The sequence below is a fragment of the Ziziphus jujuba genome, chromosome 7, assembly GCF_031755915.1.
Source record: "Ziziphus jujuba cultivar Dongzao chromosome 7, ASM3175591v1".
Lineage (NCBI taxonomy): Eukaryota > Viridiplantae > Streptophyta > Magnoliopsida > Rosales > Rhamnaceae > Ziziphus > Ziziphus jujuba.
In genome coordinates, this window is record NC_083385.1 from 26,717,121 (window position 1) to 26,736,804 (window position 19,684).

At 32.6% G+C, this 19,684-nt stretch overlaps 2 protein-coding genes and 1 pseudogene across 3 annotated transcripts; 2 read left to right on the forward strand and 1 right to left on the reverse strand.

Moving 5' to 3' along the window:
* The first annotated feature begins 2,324 nt into the window (after positions 1 to 2,324).
* LOC107425654 (SAL1 phosphatase) lies at positions 2,325 to 8,511 on the forward strand. Its single transcript, XM_016035670.4, has 8 exons — positions 2,325 to 2,577; positions 3,162 to 3,237; positions 4,821 to 4,894; positions 4,992 to 5,197; positions 5,812 to 6,022; positions 6,095 to 6,193; positions 6,271 to 6,430; positions 8,180 to 8,511. Exons 1-8 carry the CDS (start codon positions 2,512 to 2,514, stop codon positions 8,341 to 8,343), a joined length of 1,056 nt encoding a protein of 351 aa, XP_015891156.2. The 5' UTR covers positions 2,325 to 2,511; the 3' UTR covers positions 8,344 to 8,511.
* A 143-nt stretch (positions 8,512 to 8,654) lies between these two features.
* LOC125423776 (2-oxoisovalerate dehydrogenase subunit alpha 2, mitochondrial-like) lies at positions 8,655 to 11,361 on the reverse strand (annotated as a pseudogene).
* Positions 11,362 to 13,019: 1,658 nt separating this feature from the next.
* On the forward strand, positions 13,020 to 19,491 carry LOC107425623 (SAL1 phosphatase). 2 transcript variants are annotated; one of them, XM_060818689.1, is made up of 8 exons: positions 13,020 to 13,326; positions 13,952 to 14,027; positions 15,596 to 15,669; positions 15,767 to 15,972; positions 16,648 to 16,858; positions 16,989 to 17,087; positions 17,165 to 17,318; positions 18,820 to 19,120. In XM_060818689.1, the coding sequence occupies exons 1-8, from the start codon at positions 13,087 to 13,089 to the stop codon at positions 18,864 to 18,866; spliced, it is 1,107 nt and encodes a 368-aa protein (XP_060674672.1). In that variant the 5' UTR covers positions 13,020 to 13,086; the 3' UTR covers positions 18,867 to 19,120. The 2 variants fall into 2 exon arrangements, with proteins under 2 accessions (XP_060674672.1, XP_048335947.2); XM_048479990.2 differs by lacking the exon at positions 18,820 to 19,120 and adding an exon at positions 19,166 to 19,491 and having other exon boundaries at positions 13,027 to 13,326.
* The last annotated feature ends 193 nt before the right edge of the window (positions 19,492 to 19,684 follow it).

Below are 19,684 nucleotides of genomic sequence, written 5' to 3' on the forward strand. Positions count from 1 at the left end.
AATAGTCTTCCCCGCAAGTGAATAGCTCCATCAATAATTTTTCTCAACAAATCATGGCTCCACCAATAATATTTCTCAACAAATCTTCTAGTAAAATGATGGGCTAAAGTTTTAAAACATGATCTTGATGATTTTAAGGTGAAACCATGTCAAAAACCCTTCAGATTTAAGCGGATGAAAATGGGTTTAAAAGAAATCTAGAGGAAACTAAAATTAAATGTGAAAATCATGTTTTTGTTAATAAAATGGAAATAAAAATATGATTTCCCTCATAAACCTCTCTTAGATTAGCTTAGAATAGCTTGGGCCTAAGATCTAGATAGAAGCACCGACTATGGAGGTGTGTGGCTAAAAATAAAAAAAATAAAAAAACCCTAAAATTGAAGAAGATGACAAATAGTTTTCGTTATTGACCAATCGATAACTAAAACAAAGGATCCAAATTTTGACTCATTAAAAAGCATAAAACAATATGAAAATAAGTATACCCTCCTTAAAAATAAATTGAAAAATTATTAAAAAAAAAAAGTGTTAGTGCTTAACCACCTAAGACCAGCGAAGTCTTTAAGTTATTTACCATTCTTAATTGAAATTTGGTTTGGATGCTCTGGCATAAACTGAAACTGATACATTTACAACTCATTGTTTTCAATCATGAAAATAACCAGCACAAAATTAAATATTTTATTATTTAATTTTCTTTCTTGAAAGAATTAATTTTTTGAGGAAAATGTTATTTGTTTATGAAATTTTAGAATGTTTAATAAATCTTTCAGAAATAGAAGGTCACATTAAAAATGTCTTCTTCTTTTTTCCACATCAGTTTGAGAAAGTGTTTAGATAGACCTATTAGATAGATTTTTTTTGTTTAGTAGCAGTCTATTATTTTGATGTGGTAAAAAAAATCTAATAATAGGTAAAACCATTAAAAATACTCTAAGGTCATCGATCACCTTAATAGTATCAAATTCTTTTTCTTAGCAAATCAGCTTGACTGGATGCTTAGATAGATCTAATAAAAAAATATTTTTTAAGTAGCAATCTATTTTTTCTAATGTGAAAAAACAAATATGATTACTTATGCTCTTAGGGTAAATTTGTATATATTATATTGTTAATGTTCTTTAAAGAACTAGTATCGATCCCGTATGATGTATGGTATATGTAACATAATAGATGATTTCGATAATGAATTATATTTAAATCAAATCAAATTAATTAAGTATATTATTTTTAATAAGTAAAGATTAAAGATCATTGATAATTTATTATAGATTTTACAATTTTCATTGATATTGTTTAGTAGTTTTGCAAAAATAAACCATTTTGGATATCTCTTTTAATGGATATGTGAATGCCACTCTAAATTCAATTAGAGAAATAAAAAATATATGATAATAAAATAATAAAAATTATGCAAAATGAATCTGACAAAAATCAAGCGATTGTACTAATTTGTATAGAACAAACAAATTAAAGATTCTTAAATGTCTTGTGAGAAAAAGGATTTTAAATTTAAATTTAATCAACTAAATGAGACAACAACAAATAACAATAACTTTTTTAGAAAATAAAAAATATTATAACAAAAATTGAAATTATAGAGGAGACATTGTTCAATATTTATATGTCTAACTGATTTGGAATTGAAAGAGCACTTGCTCCATTGCCTATTTATAGGTGAAAATCTTAATATTAACACAAATATTATTTTGAATGATAAATGTAAATTTTTTCCAATTCCTAAAATCAAGCTACTGATCCAAATTAAATATTTTTTCTCCATTATTTGAATCAATTTGAAAAATGGCCATATATAGTCACCACCATTTTCAATTTAAATATTATAAACCTATTCTTATATATGTCCTCATTTATTTGAGGAAAAAAATTTATTTATTTCCAAAATAAATAATTAGCTTTATTCAAGCTTTATTTGTTCCAAAAAATAATTATTATTTCAAAAAGGTATTATTTATTTTATTCAGATTCATTTATTCAAGCTTCTTTAATTTCACGATCAATTCCCAAAATTATTATTTTTATTTAAAAATCATAATTTGGGGTTTAGAAGGGAAAAAAAAAAAAAAACAAAACATAATTTGGACCTACATGACTTAAATAATTGACTACTTTTATGTTTATTTTTTTCTATATTTAAAAATTCAAGTGAAATTAAATACGGCCAATTACCAATTATAATATGAACTATATATAAATTGTATATAATTAATATTTATAAAGTAATTAAAAAAATTTTAAAATTTATTAATTAAAAAAGGTTTGTTAATAATTTGTTGTTCGTGTCAGCATACGTAGTACGTTGATCGAGAGGGATAGAGGGAGACATGGTTGCTTGAGGGTTCTGTCCAAAATCCCAGTTTCCACAAAGCCCAAAAGCCCAAAACCCCACCTTTCTCTTCCACGGCCTCTCTCACCGTGTGGAAGGAGCAGAGACTCTCTCTCTTTGGGGCTGTGGCAGCAGAAGCAGGAATATTACATTTCTCTTCAATGTCTTACGACAAGGAGCTCCATGCTGCCAAGAAAGCTGCTTCTATCGCTGCTACTCTCTGCCAGGCATTTCTCTTTCTCTTTCTTCTCAGCTTGCTTCACGATGGTATTTTGTTCTTTTTTGCATTTGGGTATAAATTGGAATCGTTAATTGAACAAAACCCAGAATTTAAATTGTTAGTAGGGTATGATTCCAGAGCATGATCGGGTAATTTTGAGTGGAAGCCTGAAATCGAACTGTTGCAGAAAATTTATTGTCTCCTTTTCTTTGGTCAAGCCTCAAAAACACAAAACACAGAACATATTGATTTTTTATTTGTCATCTTGATTATGGATGAGAAAACAAATTGATGGGGAAATATTTTACTCTTTCATAATTGGAGCCTAAAATTATTTTTTATGAATCACGTTATTTGGAATTTAAATTTTGACACACCCCACATTGTGAAAGATTGTTATATAAGAAGCACATTGCAAACATATGATCCAGTATGTTTTATCTTTTATAGGTACTTGATTTGTGACAAAAATGTTTTTATATAATAAGAAATTTATTATGTAATTCAAGTTAATCCTTGTTTTTCTTTGTATTATTAATTTTCTTTTATCCTAAGCTGATTTCAAGTACTCTTTCTTTTTATGAACTCCAGAAGGTGCAAAAGGAGCTGTTGAAATCAGATATTCATTCAAAATCAGATAAAAGTCCAGTAACAGTGGCTGATTACGGTTTGATTTCGACTATCCTGTGCATACTGTTTGATCATTTACATGCAGTCAATTGATTTGTCCAAGTTCTTCAATTGATCATATGCATCTTGATTTTCAATAAGGGAGAAGTTCAATATTTATGTGCTAGTTGCTTAGAAGTTGCCTTTTAGGCCCTGTGCTATATATGTAGATTGCTTTTGTTGGTCGAATCTGAATGTTGGATCTTCTATATTCTCATTTTGTGCTTGTCTTCAGCTAAGATTGGAGCAGTTTATAGAAAAACTACCAATGAGTGAAATGGGATTTTGTTAGATCTTGCTAGATATATGACCTCAATATTAAGAATGTAGCATTTGAAGTTTATAAAGTATTGCCATCAAGTTAAATGGGTTTCATTGCATCTTGCTGGAAAAAGCTAGCATCTATATCATATCATAGGAGAAGCAATTTATAATTTTCTTTGGTCATTTTATTGACAGGACGATTTGCTTGAAGGGATTGATATTGGGCTTGTCCTGCCTTGCATATAGAAGCTAGGAGTGCACTATCTGTATGAACGTCTTCATTCCTAAATGTAGATTAAATCACTGAAAAAATCATCCAGTGACAACAAACATGTGTTAAATAAACTAATTTAATTTATGATGGAACAAGGAAAACATAAAGGTAAATGGATTGTTGGAAAATAAGAATCACCTTGCTATTACATGTAGATAGTGAAGTATCTAGTAAATAGTTAATAATGATACACTACTAGTTGTGAGATTAAAAACCAATTTGGATGAAATATTTTACTCTTTCAAAAGGAAATGTATTATCTATTTTCTATGTCCAAAACTCTTAAAATCTATCTCCAAAACTCTTAGAAACAATACTAAGTAATGATTTGTGTAATGGAGGATATACCCAGAAACACGTATGTAAACAATTTAAGTGGCTGCTACTTAGCAATATGACAATGAAGAAATAACTAAGTAATAGATACCAATTTGACTGCTGCATATCACGCATCAATTGGGGAAATACTAAGCTGAAATCTCCCCTCTCTCTCTCTCTCTCTCTCTCTTATTTTTTGAACAATTCTTGTTTACTAATCTTCCGAAGTACCACCAACCAAGCAAACATTTTAATCTTTGATGGTGCACGTGCTCTGGGTGGTGCGAATGAAAGAACTAAATGAAACTCAATGATAATTAATTAATGGGTGAAAAAAAGCTTCGCAATAGACATTATATGGATTACGAGTCTAGATCGTTTTATCAGAAGAATAAGAATTCAAAACAACAATCTTTATAATCTGATAATGTTCCAAAACTATTGGACATGATAAGCTTTAAAGGCTATTTTTTTATTTTAATCTTATCGTTGAAAAAAAAAAAAAATAGATTTACTCTGCTGTCATAACGAAACTAATGAATATGAATGGTAATTCAATTCTAACATCTTTTATAAATAGAATAGTATCATATTCTAAGTGATAGTCATTCTGTATAACATGCTGATAATCCAATGTTTTGAATTGTTTTAACTATCATACCTTTCTGAGATTCATAAATATAATATGACTGTTATTCTTTATCTATTGCTCAACTGTAACTCAGGTTCACAGGCTCTTGTTAGTTTTGTGTTGGAGAGGGAGCTTCCTACAGAGTCATTCTCGCTAGTTGCTGAGGAGGTGAGTGTGTAAACTTTTCTAGACCATTCTCATATAAACATTACATGTTTCCCTGTTGAATTGTAAAACAACCTGTCAACTTTTTGAACCTCTGTAGGATTCTGGAGATCTTCGCAAGGATGATGCCCAGGAAACACTACAACGCATTACAACACTTATAAATGATACTCTTGCTAGTGATGGATCATATACTGTTTCTAGCTTGACCAACGAGGATGTGCTTAGGGCAATTGACAGTGGCAAATCTGAGGGTGGTTCTTCTGGACGACATTGGGTCTTAGATCCCATAGATGGTACAAAAGGGTATGCTTCAGGACTTGGACTTGTTACTGAAATAGTTGTGTTGTTTATGTATTTAATGTTGTTTCTTGATGTGGGAGGTTGATTTGTCTCTTAGAATGAAGTGTTATTTTCATTTAGTAATATGCCTGTGTAGAATTATTTGTTATTGGTGAAAAGAGGACTATTTAAAAATCCATGGAATTTTATTATACAAGGTCATCTTTTCCAGAGTTGTATTAATTGGGGTTGGAGGGTGAAGGGGCATTTGTAGATTTTGGAAAGATGTATGAGGAGGTGAACAGCCATTGTCCTCAGTGTTTCTAATACTATGGATTATCAACAGCCAAAAATTCGTTATTTGTAGCATTGCAGCAAGTGATGGTTCATATTCTTGTTCATCTTGGAATTTATTTTATTTTATTTTTTTGTTTATTTTATTTTATTTATTTCTCTGAAGGTGATAATACTCTAAAATAAATGGTTTCAGTTTTTTTTTTTATTTTTTATTTTTACCTTTCTTAAGTGTTAATTTATGAATTTTGTTGTTATTTTTCTTGCTAATCTGCAGTCTTCATGTTTACAGTGTCTTCTTAACCACCATGCTGAGACGGCTTATATTTGTAATTGTGCCATAGATTTATTAGAGGAGACCAATATGCTATAGCATTGGCATTGCTGGATGAAGGGAAAGTAGTATTGGGAGTCCTGGCCTGTCCAAATCTTCCTCTGACATCCATTGGTAGTGATACCAAGCATTCTTCACATAATGGAGTTGGTTGCCTCTTCTTTTCTCAGATTGGTTCCGGAACATACATGCAGCCACTTGATGGTTCTCCACCAGTAAAGGTTGTCACTTGCATAAATTTATTTTAGTAGGCATTTGAAAATTATCGTAGCTGTATTTTTGGTGCTGTCCAGGTGCATGTCACTACTATTGAAAATTCTGAAGAAGCATCATTCTTTGAATCTTTTGAAGCGGCACACTCCAAGCATGACTTATCTAGTGCCATTGCTAAAGTAACTAATTCCTCTCCTTAATTTGTAAGCTGGAAATTATTATTGGAATATTTTACTAAAGCATTTATGATGAACAGAAACTAGGTATTAAAGCACCACCAGTTAGAATTGACAGCCAAGCAAAATATGGTGCACTTTCCAGAGGAGATGGGGCCATATATCTGCGTTTCCTTCATAAAGGATACCAATACCATGAGAATATATGGGATCATGCTGCTGGATGCATTGTTGTGACTGGTAAATTCTATCATTTCCTGTTTTCTATCCCATTAATGAATGAGCCTACATGTGATTGGAGATGATGGTATTTTAATAATTTTCAAATACAATTAAATATTTGGGGTAAAGGTTTTGTGCTCTTTATCTTCAAATTACAGAACAATCGAGTGAGAGAGGAAAAATAATTAAGACTTGTGAGGAAAAATCTAATACCAGGCAAGGGTGAAAAGCTTCAACTACACAAACAGTTAGCCAAAGAATTCCAAATTGAATAGAAAATCTTTAGTGTTGAAATAGAAGACTGGGAAGCAGCAGTGAAATTAATGGAGAGAAATGGATTGCAGAGTTTATCATTCAAAATAGTTCTTGGAGGTATTTTCTAGCTTAGTAATTTCGAGAAAGTAGCAGGACAAAGAATGAGTTTATTAGAAATTGGAGAGGTAGTTTGCATTTCGTTTAAATTGATTCTCAACGATAGGAAGACCTCTCAGATTATTACACAAGGCATGTGTATATGGAGACAGAAATACTTCTTTTATTTGTAGGGAAGTTTTATAGGTGGTAGATTAATGGGAGGAAAGGGTGAGACGAACAAAATATAATAAGCTTCCAATAGCTGGAAGGTCAAAAGGGGTGTGAGTTTGAAGAGATAAAACAGATTATTCTTTATGCAGATGAATAAACCTTGAGGAAGATGCCATTTTGGCGTGGCCATTCTCAAAATTTGGCATTGGCATGAGCTCTCCAATGCAAAATGCCAATGTTATTGTCAAATTTAAACACGAGTACTCCAATGGCAAATGCTAAAATATAGCAATACCAAATTTGAAATTATATTTTACTACATTGTCTTTCTTCCAATACGGGTCCCACTACCATAAATTGGGACCCACTGTCAATTTATAACTTACCTTTACATTATTTTGACAAATGGAGCCCACTACTATAAAATGGCAATGGGTGGTGCCAAATTTGGCAACAGGTTGGCATTGCCAAAGCTTGGCACTCCCCATTGGAGAAGCCAAAATGAGAAGTATTGCCAAATGAGAGCAATGGCATTCCCAATATCATGTCATTGGAGATGCTCTAACAAAGAATTTGAAGAAAATGGTATATTATGCCGGCTTCAAATTGACAAGGTCTTATTGACCTGTGCTGATGCTGAAGATACTGCCACCACAGGACAATGGGATGAACATTTCATTTGAGGGTCCCATTGTTTTAGTTATGAAATGGTCATTGGAGGTCCATAAGAGAGAGGGTCACTGTTCCTTAGGAATCGGTTAAATTGCGTTACAAGGCCTCCCATTTCATTTAGAGGAACAGGAAGTAAATAGGAAAATAGGAAATTATTGTGGAGGATTAGTTGAAATTGACAGTTTAACATTGAGTTTTAAAAATATAATTGAGGCAAGAATGAAAATCGAAGGCTTTGAAAGTGGGTTGATACCATGAACAACAGGATTATGCAAATCAGAGTCAGGAGATTGGGCTGGATTTGGAAAATAAGTGAAGTGTTTCTCTATCACAATTCTTAGATTGATAGTCTGGAAGAAGGTGGTGGCATGGTAATTGGAAGTGATATATGGATCCATGTAAATGGTGGAAGAGAGGGTTTTGGGTTATGGAGATGAGCTGAGAAACAAAATGTTTCTAAGTATTTTTTGGTTTTAGATGGAAATAAACTTTCCGTTTACATTGACTGTGCTTTTCTCGAGGAATGTTTTCTTCAAAACCCAATATTTGTTTTTGAATCCATTTTTACAGAAGCGGGGGGTGTAGTCACAGATGCTGGAGGGAAGCCATTGGATTTTTCCAAAGGAAGATACCTTGATATTAACACAGGCATAATTGTTACCAATCAGAAACTTATGCCAGCACTCTTGAAGGCCGTTAAGGAATCAGTGGAAGAGAAAGCTTCTTCATTGTGATTATTTTGATCATGAAATGTGATCTTTTGTTGTTGTTATGATTATATTATTTCTCCAGTGCCATCAAATAATTGAGAATCGATAGGTGGAATTTGTTCAAGCCACCCATGCATTTTAAACTTCATATGGTTAATAATATTAGTAGTGATCTTTATGCTTTCACTTTTACCTTATTCCTCGAATACATAACCTTATCATGAAAATATTTCAAGAACATTATAGAAATAAGAAATTTTCCTTTAGTTGGAAGCTATTGTTATATTAACATGTAGGGATGGTTTAAACTTCTATATATATATATATATATATATATATTGGTTCAAATGAATGTGTTTCTTGGTTACGTTCATTTATTGGAAAATTATGACCACATTTTGGATATTTTCATAGAATATATTTTGCGGGACTGAATACTTATAGATTCAGCTTATGCATACAAATTTGAAGAACGTTGTTGGTGATTTTATTCTTATCATTATTATGGTTGTTTTAATAACCACATGTATTCAGTTACTGGTTTTCGGGATAATTTTGAAAGTTCTCGCAAATATTATCTATTTAGGTAAAACAGAACTTGTAATTTTTGAAACTGGGTGGATGATAAACTTATATTCTAGAAACATAAAAAATCATATTTTCAAAAGCTGTCTCGCATATTCATTAGATTAGAAAATGAAGTCAATGAAGTCGCTCAAAATACCTAATAATTTTCATCGGTAAGTGCTCCCTTTTGTACTTCCAATGAAAATTTATCCATAAAGTTGAGCAATTGATATGGTTATAAAATTTCCTTTACATCATACAAAAGATGATAATATCTACAAAGAAACATCTGATGGGTAATCCTGAGGGTGTCTTTTGATTGTTTCTCGCAGCAACTTCTCCTGATCACGAAGGTTGGATGGTGGGGCATCGTATACGTCTGTGAAAAGTTCTGCAACCGTGGGTTTCTCAACTTTCTCTGCTACTTGAATCGCATGTAGCAGCTACAACAATATCATGATCTATTAACTCTTGCAGACAATTATGAATTGCAAAGCATGTTACATTATGTTTGTTTTCCTTCGAAACTAACTGTTCTATAATTATCACAAGCTAAAGACCAGTCGTCCGTTTTAATATTGTGTAACAAGCATCCCGTATTTATATGTTAGAAAAGAGACATGTACATTAAGGTGATGGTCTTTCCATTCTAACTCACATGAACTGTATTTCTACACCTAATAGTAATAATGGAAAAATAATATATATGCATATAAAGCATTGCTTTCCAGTTGTTGAGGAACCACTTTGATAATAACAATGTTAAAATTTGAATATGAAAAGGACGATGTTGAAGTGGATTTTTTTGACGTTGATATCTTTGAGTTTTTCTTTCTAATAGAGATTAAGGTTTACCTTCTCCTTCACAATGTTTCTAAGCTCTGACTCAAGTTTGCCATTCCACCAACCCCTGTTTTCAATCCATTTTCTAAATCTAGTTAGCTGGTTCGTGCTACCTTAAACAATTCGATCTCTTCAATTGGACCGTACTTGGTGGAATCGTCTGATGTGGAGTGGTGTCCTACTCGATATGTTAAAGCCTGCAATTGAAGGAAAAACAAAAACAAGCAGCTAAGGTTGGAAATTAATACAAGAATTTTCTTCTCATAAGGCAAGACAATTTCCAAAACAAACATCCTCAAGTAACCTCAATTAAGATTGGTCTGTTTTCACTAATTGCCATACTACGTGCTGCTGCTTGGACTGCACTAAAAGCCTTACCTTTGACAACGATACCATCACCTGTCAATTAAGGGAAAATTTCCCACCAAAGAAAAGGGAAGAATAAAGTTCAATTGTCAGATAACAAAGGCATCTGTGAAAAAAAAAAAAAAAAAAAAATTAAAATACAAGAATGAAGAAAGAAATAGGAAAGTATACTTCGGAACTGGTCTGAAGTAGTTGCACTGATAGCCCATCCATTGTTGCGACAGATAAATATAACCGGGACCTCCCTAACTGCTGCAAAATTTAGAGCAGCATGGAAATCACCCTGGCATTGCATCCAAACATTAGAAAATATAAACAAAATACAATTCCTTGGACTGCAAATAGAAACAAAGTTCGACTCTGTTGTTCAAAGCTAGCCTTTGATTTTCATCCATTAATACTCCAAGAATGGGGTTTTTCAGATATGAGTTAAGTGACGGCCCAATATGGAGTACTGGCCAATAAAGATAAAGAAATACTGCCATGCTATCAACCATACTGGAAAAGCTACACTCATATTTCAAGTGAAACAGAAATCGGGGCATTAGCAAGATTTGAGCACAAGATCTGTTTGACAATTAGGATTTGTAAGAAGTTATTATTAATCCCAAAAGCTTAGGCCTCCAACTATTTATATCTAGTTAACATAAAAACATAAGTTATTATTGATGCCTAAAATTTAAACTGTTTGGAAGGCCTCCAACTAAGTTAACATGAAACATACTTATCAACATAAAACATTGTGGAATAGTTTAGTGACCGTTTGGTATTGAACACTTTCTAATTTCCCTCCTAGAAAACCCGATAGAGCTTGTTCCTTAGGTTGAGACCTTAGTACAATAGTACATTACCTCACTTGTTCCACCATCACCAAAATAAGTCACTCCACAGGCACTTTTTTTATCCATCGTCATAGAATATGCAGCGCCAACAGCATGAAGAATTTGTGTACTGCAAAGTGGCAGGAGTTACACGCTAAGTGTGAGAGTCACTCGTCCTTTGGAATTTTGGTTGTAATCACCAAGCCAAGTTTATCCAAGACCATTAGTCAAGCCCATGGTCATTTGCTTGATCACAGTTTGTTTTGTAAAGAATAGTGTCATTATGATTCTTTGCACATTTTCATGTATATTCCTACCAAAATTAAAACGGCTAAATAAGCCTATTAGAGGAGGGTAGCTAGTCGGCGAGTTGTTGAGCTAGACCGTTGGCATAGATAAGAACTCTTAATAGCATGCTTATAAACCTCTTTTCTGTTCTCTCCATCGAGATCGAATAAAACGAACGCATTTCTATTCAATTGTATTGTTGCCTTGTTTACTGACCCTTTGCTAACAATTGTGATTACATGCTTTATTTTGTTGCTTGCTTGGTGTTTATACAATACTAATATCGAGTGGATTATTTGCTTGCGAGAGACATTAACAGTTGGCTTACTACCCATGAAAGACGAGTAAACACCACACGGTCCCGTTGCGCACCTGGAATGGTGGGACCATGACACTTAGCACCAGAAAGGTTCTAATAAGACTTCCATAAAGAAAGGTTAGCATCTTAATAGTAATCTATATTTTTATTTATACAGAAATATATACTTTTTTTTTTTAATAATGCCATAATTATATACTAAATGGAAAATGTTTATTAGTTTCTTCAGATTATCTAAGTGAATTTATTATTCTTTAATATCAATATGGAAATAATATTTTTGATTAAAATAAATATTTAGAAACAAAGACAAGGTAAATGCAAGTTTTAACAAAATAATAAAAAAAGACGAGAAAATATTAAAGAATGTGTATATGAATTAATATAATTCTGTCCGATAAATTTATATTTACTTTTTAAAAATTATCTTGGTCCTCCAAAGACCATCATTTGGCTTCTCCTCTCTTATTGGAATAATGGATGTTCGCTTGCATGGTTGATGTTGATTTTTATAAACACAACATTAGATTACCTTGTAATTACATGTCAATCAAATCCATCAATATATTTATGGATGCAACAAAAACCCATATCAATTTGTAAATAAATAAACAAACCACATGCAACACGAGCAGATACTTTAATACTGTATGCCTTTTGCATCTATCTGACGCCTATAACTATTTTCACGGCAGTCAATAATAATAATAATAATAAATAAATAAATTATTGAAGTTAGCAAAATTAGCCATACACACCTACAAAAAAATGAAACAGAATAAAATAAAATAGTTTCAATGGAATTACCTAAATTGGATTTGGGTAATTTTATCAAATTCAATTGTTAAAAATGAATAATAAACTTAAATACCAAAAATAGTTATATAAATTCAATTGTTATATATTTTAAGAAATAAAGTATAAAATATGTAATAGTTAAGGGGATGTAAAAATGTATTTGTCAACAACGGTAATACACTATTTATTTATTATGTGACAATGCACATTATAAGAATATATATATGTATCTTATGAAGAATCTTTCTATGATTAGATCAGTTTGTATGTAAATTTAAAAAAAAATATTAATTTTAAAAAAATTATTATTTTTTTTCTCACACCGACACGGAAATAGATTTTTTTTTTTTTTTTTTTTACTTTGTATGTGGACGGTTTTCATCAAGAATTATCCATGAAATTAATTCCTGAAATCTTTATTTTTCAAAAAAATTTGGCATTTCGAAGACAAAAAATGATGAAACATTTGGAACGATGGAATTTCCTAACCACCAAAAAAACAAAAACGATGTTCCATGGCTAGACAGCACTAAGGGGTTGGTTTGTGTTACCAAATCAGAAAAATGAGTATTCAACATAACGGACCGTAAAAAGTAAAAAAAAATAAAAAAAAATAAATAAAGAAAAAGGTTCAGTAACATGAATGGCATTACCTATTCTAGAAAGAATTTCTCCGCATCATGATATTACAATATTAGGGTTTAAAAAATTGGAAATTTTCTTTCTGTATATGTGGCACGTTGATCGAGAGGGATAGAGGGAGACATGGCAATAAATTGCTTGAGAGTTCTGTCCAAAATCCCACTTTCCACAAAGCCCAAAAGCCCAAAACCCCACCTTTCTCTTCCACAGCCTCTCTCACTGTGCGGAAGGAGAAGTGCGTCTCTTTCTCTTGGGGTTGTGGCAGCAGTAGAGGCAGGAATATCACATTTCTCTTCAATGTCTTACGATAAGGAGCTCCATGCTGCCAAGAAAGCCGCTTCTCTCGCTGCTACACTCTGCCAGGCATTTCTCTTTCTCTTTCTTCTCAACTTGCTTCACAATGGGATTTTGTTCTTTTCTGCATTTGGGTATAAATTGGAATCGTTATTTGAACAAAACCCAGAATTTGAATTGTTAGTACGATATGATTCCAGAGCATGATCGGATAATTTTTGAGAGGAAGCCTGAAATCGAACTGTTGCTGAAAATTTATTGTCTCATTTTCTTTGGTCAAGCCTCAAAAACACAAAACACAAAACACAGAAGACATTGATTTTTTATTTGTCTCCTTGGGTATCGATGAGACAACAATTTGATTGGGAAATATTTTACTCTTTCATAAATGGAGCCTAAAATTAATTTTTATGAATCACGTTATTTGGAATTTTAATTTTGACACACCCCACATTGTTAAAGATTGTTATATAAGAAGCATATTGCAAACATATGATCCAGTATATATCCTTGAATTTCTTGATTCAGATGAAAATGATTTTATCTTTTATAGGTACATGATTTTAACAAAAATATTTTTATATAATAAGAAATTTATTATGTCATTCAAGTTAATCCTTGTTTTTCTTGGTATTATTAATTTTTCTTTTATCCTAAGCTGATTTCAAGTGGTCTTTCTTTTTAAGAACTCCAGAAGGTGCAAAAGGAGCTGTTGAAATCAGATATCCATTCAAAATCAGATAAAAGTCCAGTAACAGTGGCTGATTATGGTTTGATTTCGACTATCCTGTGCCTACTGTTTGATCATTTACATGCAATCAATTGATTTGTCCAAGTTCTTCAATTGATCATGTGCATCTTGATTTTCAATAAGGGAGAAGTTCAATTTTTATGTGCTAGTTGCTTGGAAGTCACCTTTTAGGCTCTGTGCTACATATGTAGGTTGCTTTTGTTTGTCGAGTCTGAATGTTGGATCTTCTATATTCTCATTTTGTGCTTGTCTTCAGCTAAGATCGGAGCAGTTTACAGAAAAACTACCAATGAATGAAATGGGATTTTGTTGGATCTTGCTAGATATATGACTTCAATATTAGAGTGGAGAATTTGAAATTTATAAAATATTGCCACGAGTTAAATGGGTTTCATTGCATCTTTCTGGATAAAGCTAGCATATATATCATGTCATAGGAGAAGCAATTTATAATTTTCTTTGTTCATTTCATTGACAAGATGATTTGCTTGAAGGGATTGATAGTGGGCTCATCCTGCCTTGCATATAGAAGCTAGGAGTGCACTATCTGTATGAACATCTTCATTCCTAAATGTAGATTAAATCAGTAAAAAAGTCATCCAGTGACAAGAAACATGTGTTAAATAAACTAATTTTATTTCTGATGGGACAAGGACAAAATAAAGGTAAATGGATTGTTGGAAAATAAGAATAACCTTGCTATTAAATTGGGATAGTGAAGTATCTGGTAAATAGTTAATAATGATACACTACTAGTTGTGAGATTAAAAACCAGTTTGGATGAAATATTTTACTCTTTCAAAAGGGAAATTATTATCTATTTTCTATCTCCAAAACCCTTGAAAAGAATACTAAGTAATGATTTGTGTAATGAAGGATATACCCAGAAACACGTATGTGAACAATTTAAGCTGCTGCTACCTAGCCATATGACAATGAAGAAATATCTGAGTAATAGACATCAATTTGATTGCTGCGTATCATGCATCAAGTTGGGGAAACACTAAGCTGAAATCTCCTCTCTCTCTCTCTCTCTCTGTCTCTCTATTTTTATTTTTTTATTTTTTCGTTTTTTGGGGAAGAAATCTTGTTTGCTAATCTTCCCAAGGACCACCAACCAAGCAAACATTTTAATCTTTGATCGTGCACTGTTCTGGTGGTGCAAAATAAAGAACTAACAGGTGAAAGAAAGATTTGCAATAGACTTTACATGGATTAGGAGTCCTGATCGTATTATCATAAGAATAAGGATTCAAAACATCAATCTTTATAATCTGATAATGTTAAAAAACTATTGGACATGATAAGCTATAAAAGGCTCTTTTTGGTATTTTAATCTTATCATTGGGAAAAAAAAAAAAAAAAAAAAGGATTTACTCTTTTGTCATAACCAAACTAATGAATATGAATAGTAACTCAATTCTAACATCTTTTATAAATAGAATAGTATCATATTCTAAGTGATAGTCATTCTGTATAACATACTGATAATCTAATGTTTTGAATCTTTTTAACTATCATTCGTTTCTGAGATTGATAAATATATTATGACTGTTATTCTTTATCTATTGCTAAACTGTAACTCAGGTTCACAGGCTCTTGTTAGTTTTGTGTTGGAGAGGGAACTTCCCACAGAGTCATTCTCGCTAGTTGCTGAGGAGGTGAGTGTGTAAACTTTTTGAGACCATTCTCAAATAAACATTACATGTTTCCCTGTTGAATTTTAAAACAACCTGTCAACTTTTTGAACCTCTGTAGGATTCTGGAGATCTTCGCAAGGATGATGCCCAGGAAACACTACAACGCATTACAGCACTTATAAATGATACTCTTGCTAGTGATGGATCATATACTGTTTCTAGTTTGACCACAGAGGATGTGCTTAGGGCGATTGACAGTGGCAAATCTGAGGGTGGTTCTTCTGGTCGACATTGGGTCTTAGATCCCATAGATGGTACAAAAGGGTATACTTCAGAACTTGGACTTGTTACTGAAATAGTTGTGTTGTTTATGTATTTAATGTTGTTTCTTGATGTGGGAGGTTGATTTTTCTCTTAGAATGAAGTGTTATTTTCATTTAGCAATATGCCTGTGTAGAATTATTTGTTATTGGTGAAAAGAGGACTATTTAAAGATCCATGGAATTTTATTTCACAAGGTCATCTTTTCCAGAGTTGTATTAATTGGGGTTGGAGGGTGAAGGGGCATTTGTAGATTTTGGAAAGATGTATGAGGGTGTGAACAGCCATTGTCCTCAGTGTTTCTAATACTATGGATTATCAACAGCCAAAAATTCATTATTTGTAGCAGTGCAGCAAGTGATGGTTCATATTCTTGTTCATCTTGGAATTTATTTTATTTTTATTTAAAATCTAAATGATAGACTCTTCTAGGTTGTCTATTTGGAGGAAATCCATCTTTAAGTTTTTTTTTTTTTTGTTTATTTTATTTTATTTTATTTCTCTGAAGATGATAATTTTCTAAAACAAATGTTTGCAGTTTTTTCCTTACTCTTACCTTCCTTAAGTGTTAATTTATGAATTTTGTTGTTATTTTTCTTGCTAATCTGCAGTCGTCATGTTTACAGTGTCTTCTTAGCCACCATGCTGAGACAGCTTATATTTGTAATTGTGCCATAGATTTGTTAGAGGAGACCAATATGCTATAGCGTTGGCATTGCTGGATGAAGGGAAAGTAGTATTGGGAGTCCTGGCCTGTCCAAATCTTCCTCTGACATCCATTGGTAGTGATACCAAGCATTCTTCACATAATAGAGTTGGTTGCCTCTTCTTTTCTCAGATTGGTTCCGGAACATACATGCAGCCACTTGATGGTTCTCCACCAGTAAAGGTTGTCACTTGCATAAATTTGTTTTAGTAGGCATTTGAAGATTATCTTAGCTGTATTTTTGGTGCTGTCCAGGTGCATGTTTTAGTAGGCATTTGAAAATTATCTTAGCTGTATTTTTGGTACTGTCCAGGTGCATGTCACTGCTATTGAAAATTCTGAAGAAGCATCATTCTTTGAATCTTTTGAAGCAGCACACTCCAAGCATGACTTATCTAGTGCCATTGCGAAAGTAATTAATTCCTCTCCTTAAATTGTATGCTGGAAATTATTATTTGAATATTTTACCAAAGCTTTTATGATGAACAGAAACTGGGTGTTAAAGCACCACCAGTTAGAATTGACAGCCAGGCAAAATATGGTGCACTTTCCAGAGGAGATGGGGCCATATACCTGCGTTTCCCTCATAAAGGATACCGTGAGAAAATATGGGATCATGCTGCTGGATGCATTGTTGTCACTGGTAAAGCTATTATTTCCTGTTTTCTATCCCATTAATGAATGAGCCTACATGTGATTGGAGGTGATGGTATGTTAATAATTTTCGAATACAATTAAATATTTGGGGTAAGGTTCTGTGCTTTCTATCTTCAAATTACACAACAATCGAGCGAGAGATGAAAAATAATTAAGTCTTGTGAGGAAAAGTGTGAATACCAGGCACGGAAGAAAAGCTTCAACTACACAAAAAGTTAGCCAAAGAATTCCAAATTGAATAGAAAATCTTAGTGTTGAAATAGAAGACTGGGAAGCAGCAGTGAAATTAATGGAGAGAAACAGAGTGCAGAGGGTATCATTCAAAATATTTCTTGGAGGTATTTTCTAGCAGTAATCTGGAGAAAGTAGGACAAAGAATGAGTTTATCAGAAATTAGAGAGGTAGTTTGCATTTTGTTTAGATTGAAGATTCTCAATAATAGGAAAACCTCTCAGATTATTACAATAATAGGAAAACCTCTCAGATTATTACGCAAGGAATGTGTATATGGGGATGGATAGACCTTGAGGAAAGTAAAAAGCTGAAATCAATTAGAACCAGTTTTAGAATGTGGCAGTGGTTCCCCAAAAAAAAAAAAAAAAAAAAAAGGAAAAATGTTAATCGACCTAAGAGAATCTTCATTGGTAAATGCCATTTTGGCATTGCCATTCTCAAAATTTGGTATTGGCATGAGCTTTCCAATGCAAAATGCCAATGTTATTGTCAAATTTAAACATAAGTACTCCAATGGGAAATGCTAAAATATAGCAATGCCAAATTTTAAATTATATTTAACTAGATTGTCTTTCTCCCAATATGGGGCCCACTACCATAAAATGGGACCCGCTGTCGATTTAAGGCTTACCTTTACATTATTTCAACCAATGGAGCCCAGTACTATAAAATGGCAATGGTTGGTGCCAAATTTGGCCCCAGATTTGGCATTGCCAAAGTTTGGCACTCACCATTGGAGGAGCCAAATTAGAGCAATGGCATCCCCAAAATTATGTCATTGAAGATGCTCTAACAAAGAATTTGAAGAAAATGGTATATTATGCCGGCTTCAAATTGGCATGGTCTTATTGACCTGTGCTGATGCTGAAGACACTGCCACCACAGGACAACGGGATGAGCATTTCATTGAAGGTCTTATTGTTTTATTTATGAAATGGTCATTGGAGGTTCATAGGAAAGAGGCTGACTGTTCCTTAGGGAACGGTTAAATTGTGTTAGAAGGCCTCCCATTTCTTTTCCTCTTTTTTTTTTTTTTTTTTTTTTTTTTTTTTTTTTGGTGGGGTGGGGGGGTGGGTGAGAGAATATACAAGGCCTCCCATTTCATTTAGAGGAACAGGAAGTAAATAGGAAAATAGGAAATTATTGTGGAGGATCAGTTGAAATTGACAGTTTAACATTGTGTTTTAAAAATATAATTGAGGCATGAATGAAAATCAAAGGCTTTGAAAGTGTGTTGATACCATGAACAACAGGATTATGCAAATCAGAATCAGGAGATTGGGCTGGATTTGGAAAATGAGGATAACCTGAAGTTTTTCTCAATCACAATTCTTAGATTGATAATCTGGAAGAAGGTGGTGGCATGTAAATGGTGGATGCACGGGTTTTGGGTTACGGAGATGAGTTCAGAAACAAAATGTTTCTAAATATTTTTTGGTTTTTGATGGAAATATAATTTCAGTTTACATTGATGTGCTTTGGTTGAGGAAGGTTTTCTAGAACTTGTTTACATGTAGCTCCTCTTTGATGAAGTCTCATTTCTATTGGATGCAATACATATTGAAAACTCAATGTTTGTTTTTGAATCCACTTCTACAGAAGCGGGGGGTGTAGTCACAGATGCTGGAGGCAAGCCATTGGATTTTTCCAAAGGCAAATATCTTGATGTTGATACAGGCATAATTGTTACCAATCAGAAACTTATGCCAGCACTCTTGAAGGCTGTCAAGGAATCAGTGGAAGAGAAAACTTCTTCATTGTGATTATTTTGATCATGAAATGTGATCTTTTATTGTTGTTATGGTTATATTATTTCTCCAGTTCCATCAAATAATTGAGAATATGCAGGTGGAATTTGTTTAAGCCGCCCATGCATTTTAAACTTAAAATAATTAATAATATTAGAAGTGATCTTTATGCTTTTACTTTTTACCTTATTCCTAAAATACAAAACCTTATCATGAAAATATTTCAAGAACATCATAGAAATAAGAAATTTTTCTTTAATTGGAAGCTATTGTTGTATTAACATGCAGGGATGGTTTAAACTTCTATATGTATTGGTTCAAATGAATGAGTTTCTTCGTTACGTTCATTTATTGGAAAATCACGACAACA

Bases quoted from the DNA above. Each gene is read 5' to 3' on its own strand.
- LOC107425623 (XM_048479990.2), top strand. From the start codon at position 13,087: ATGGCAATAAATTGCTTGAGAGTTCTGTCCAAAATCCCACTTTCCACA. The intron at 16,859-16,988 runs GTTGTCACTTGC...GGTACTGTCCAG, and splicing joins ATGGTTCTCCACCAGTAAAG to GTGCATGTCACTGCTATTGA. The intron at 17,088-17,164 runs GTAATTAATTCC...TATGATGAACAG, and splicing joins TATCTAGTGCCATTGCGAAA to AAACTGGGTGTTAAAGCACC.
- LOC107425654 (XM_016035670.4), top strand. From the start codon at position 2,512: ATGTCTTACGACAAGGAGCTCCATGCTGCCAAGAAAGCTGCTTCTATC. The intron at 3,238-4,820 runs GTTTGATTTCGA...ACTGTAACTCAG, and splicing joins AGTAACAGTGGCTGATTACG to GTTCACAGGCTCTTGTTAGT. The intron at 5,198-5,811 runs GTATGCTTCAGG...ATTGTGCCATAG, and splicing joins CCCATAGATGGTACAAAAGG to ATTTATTAGAGGAGACCAAT.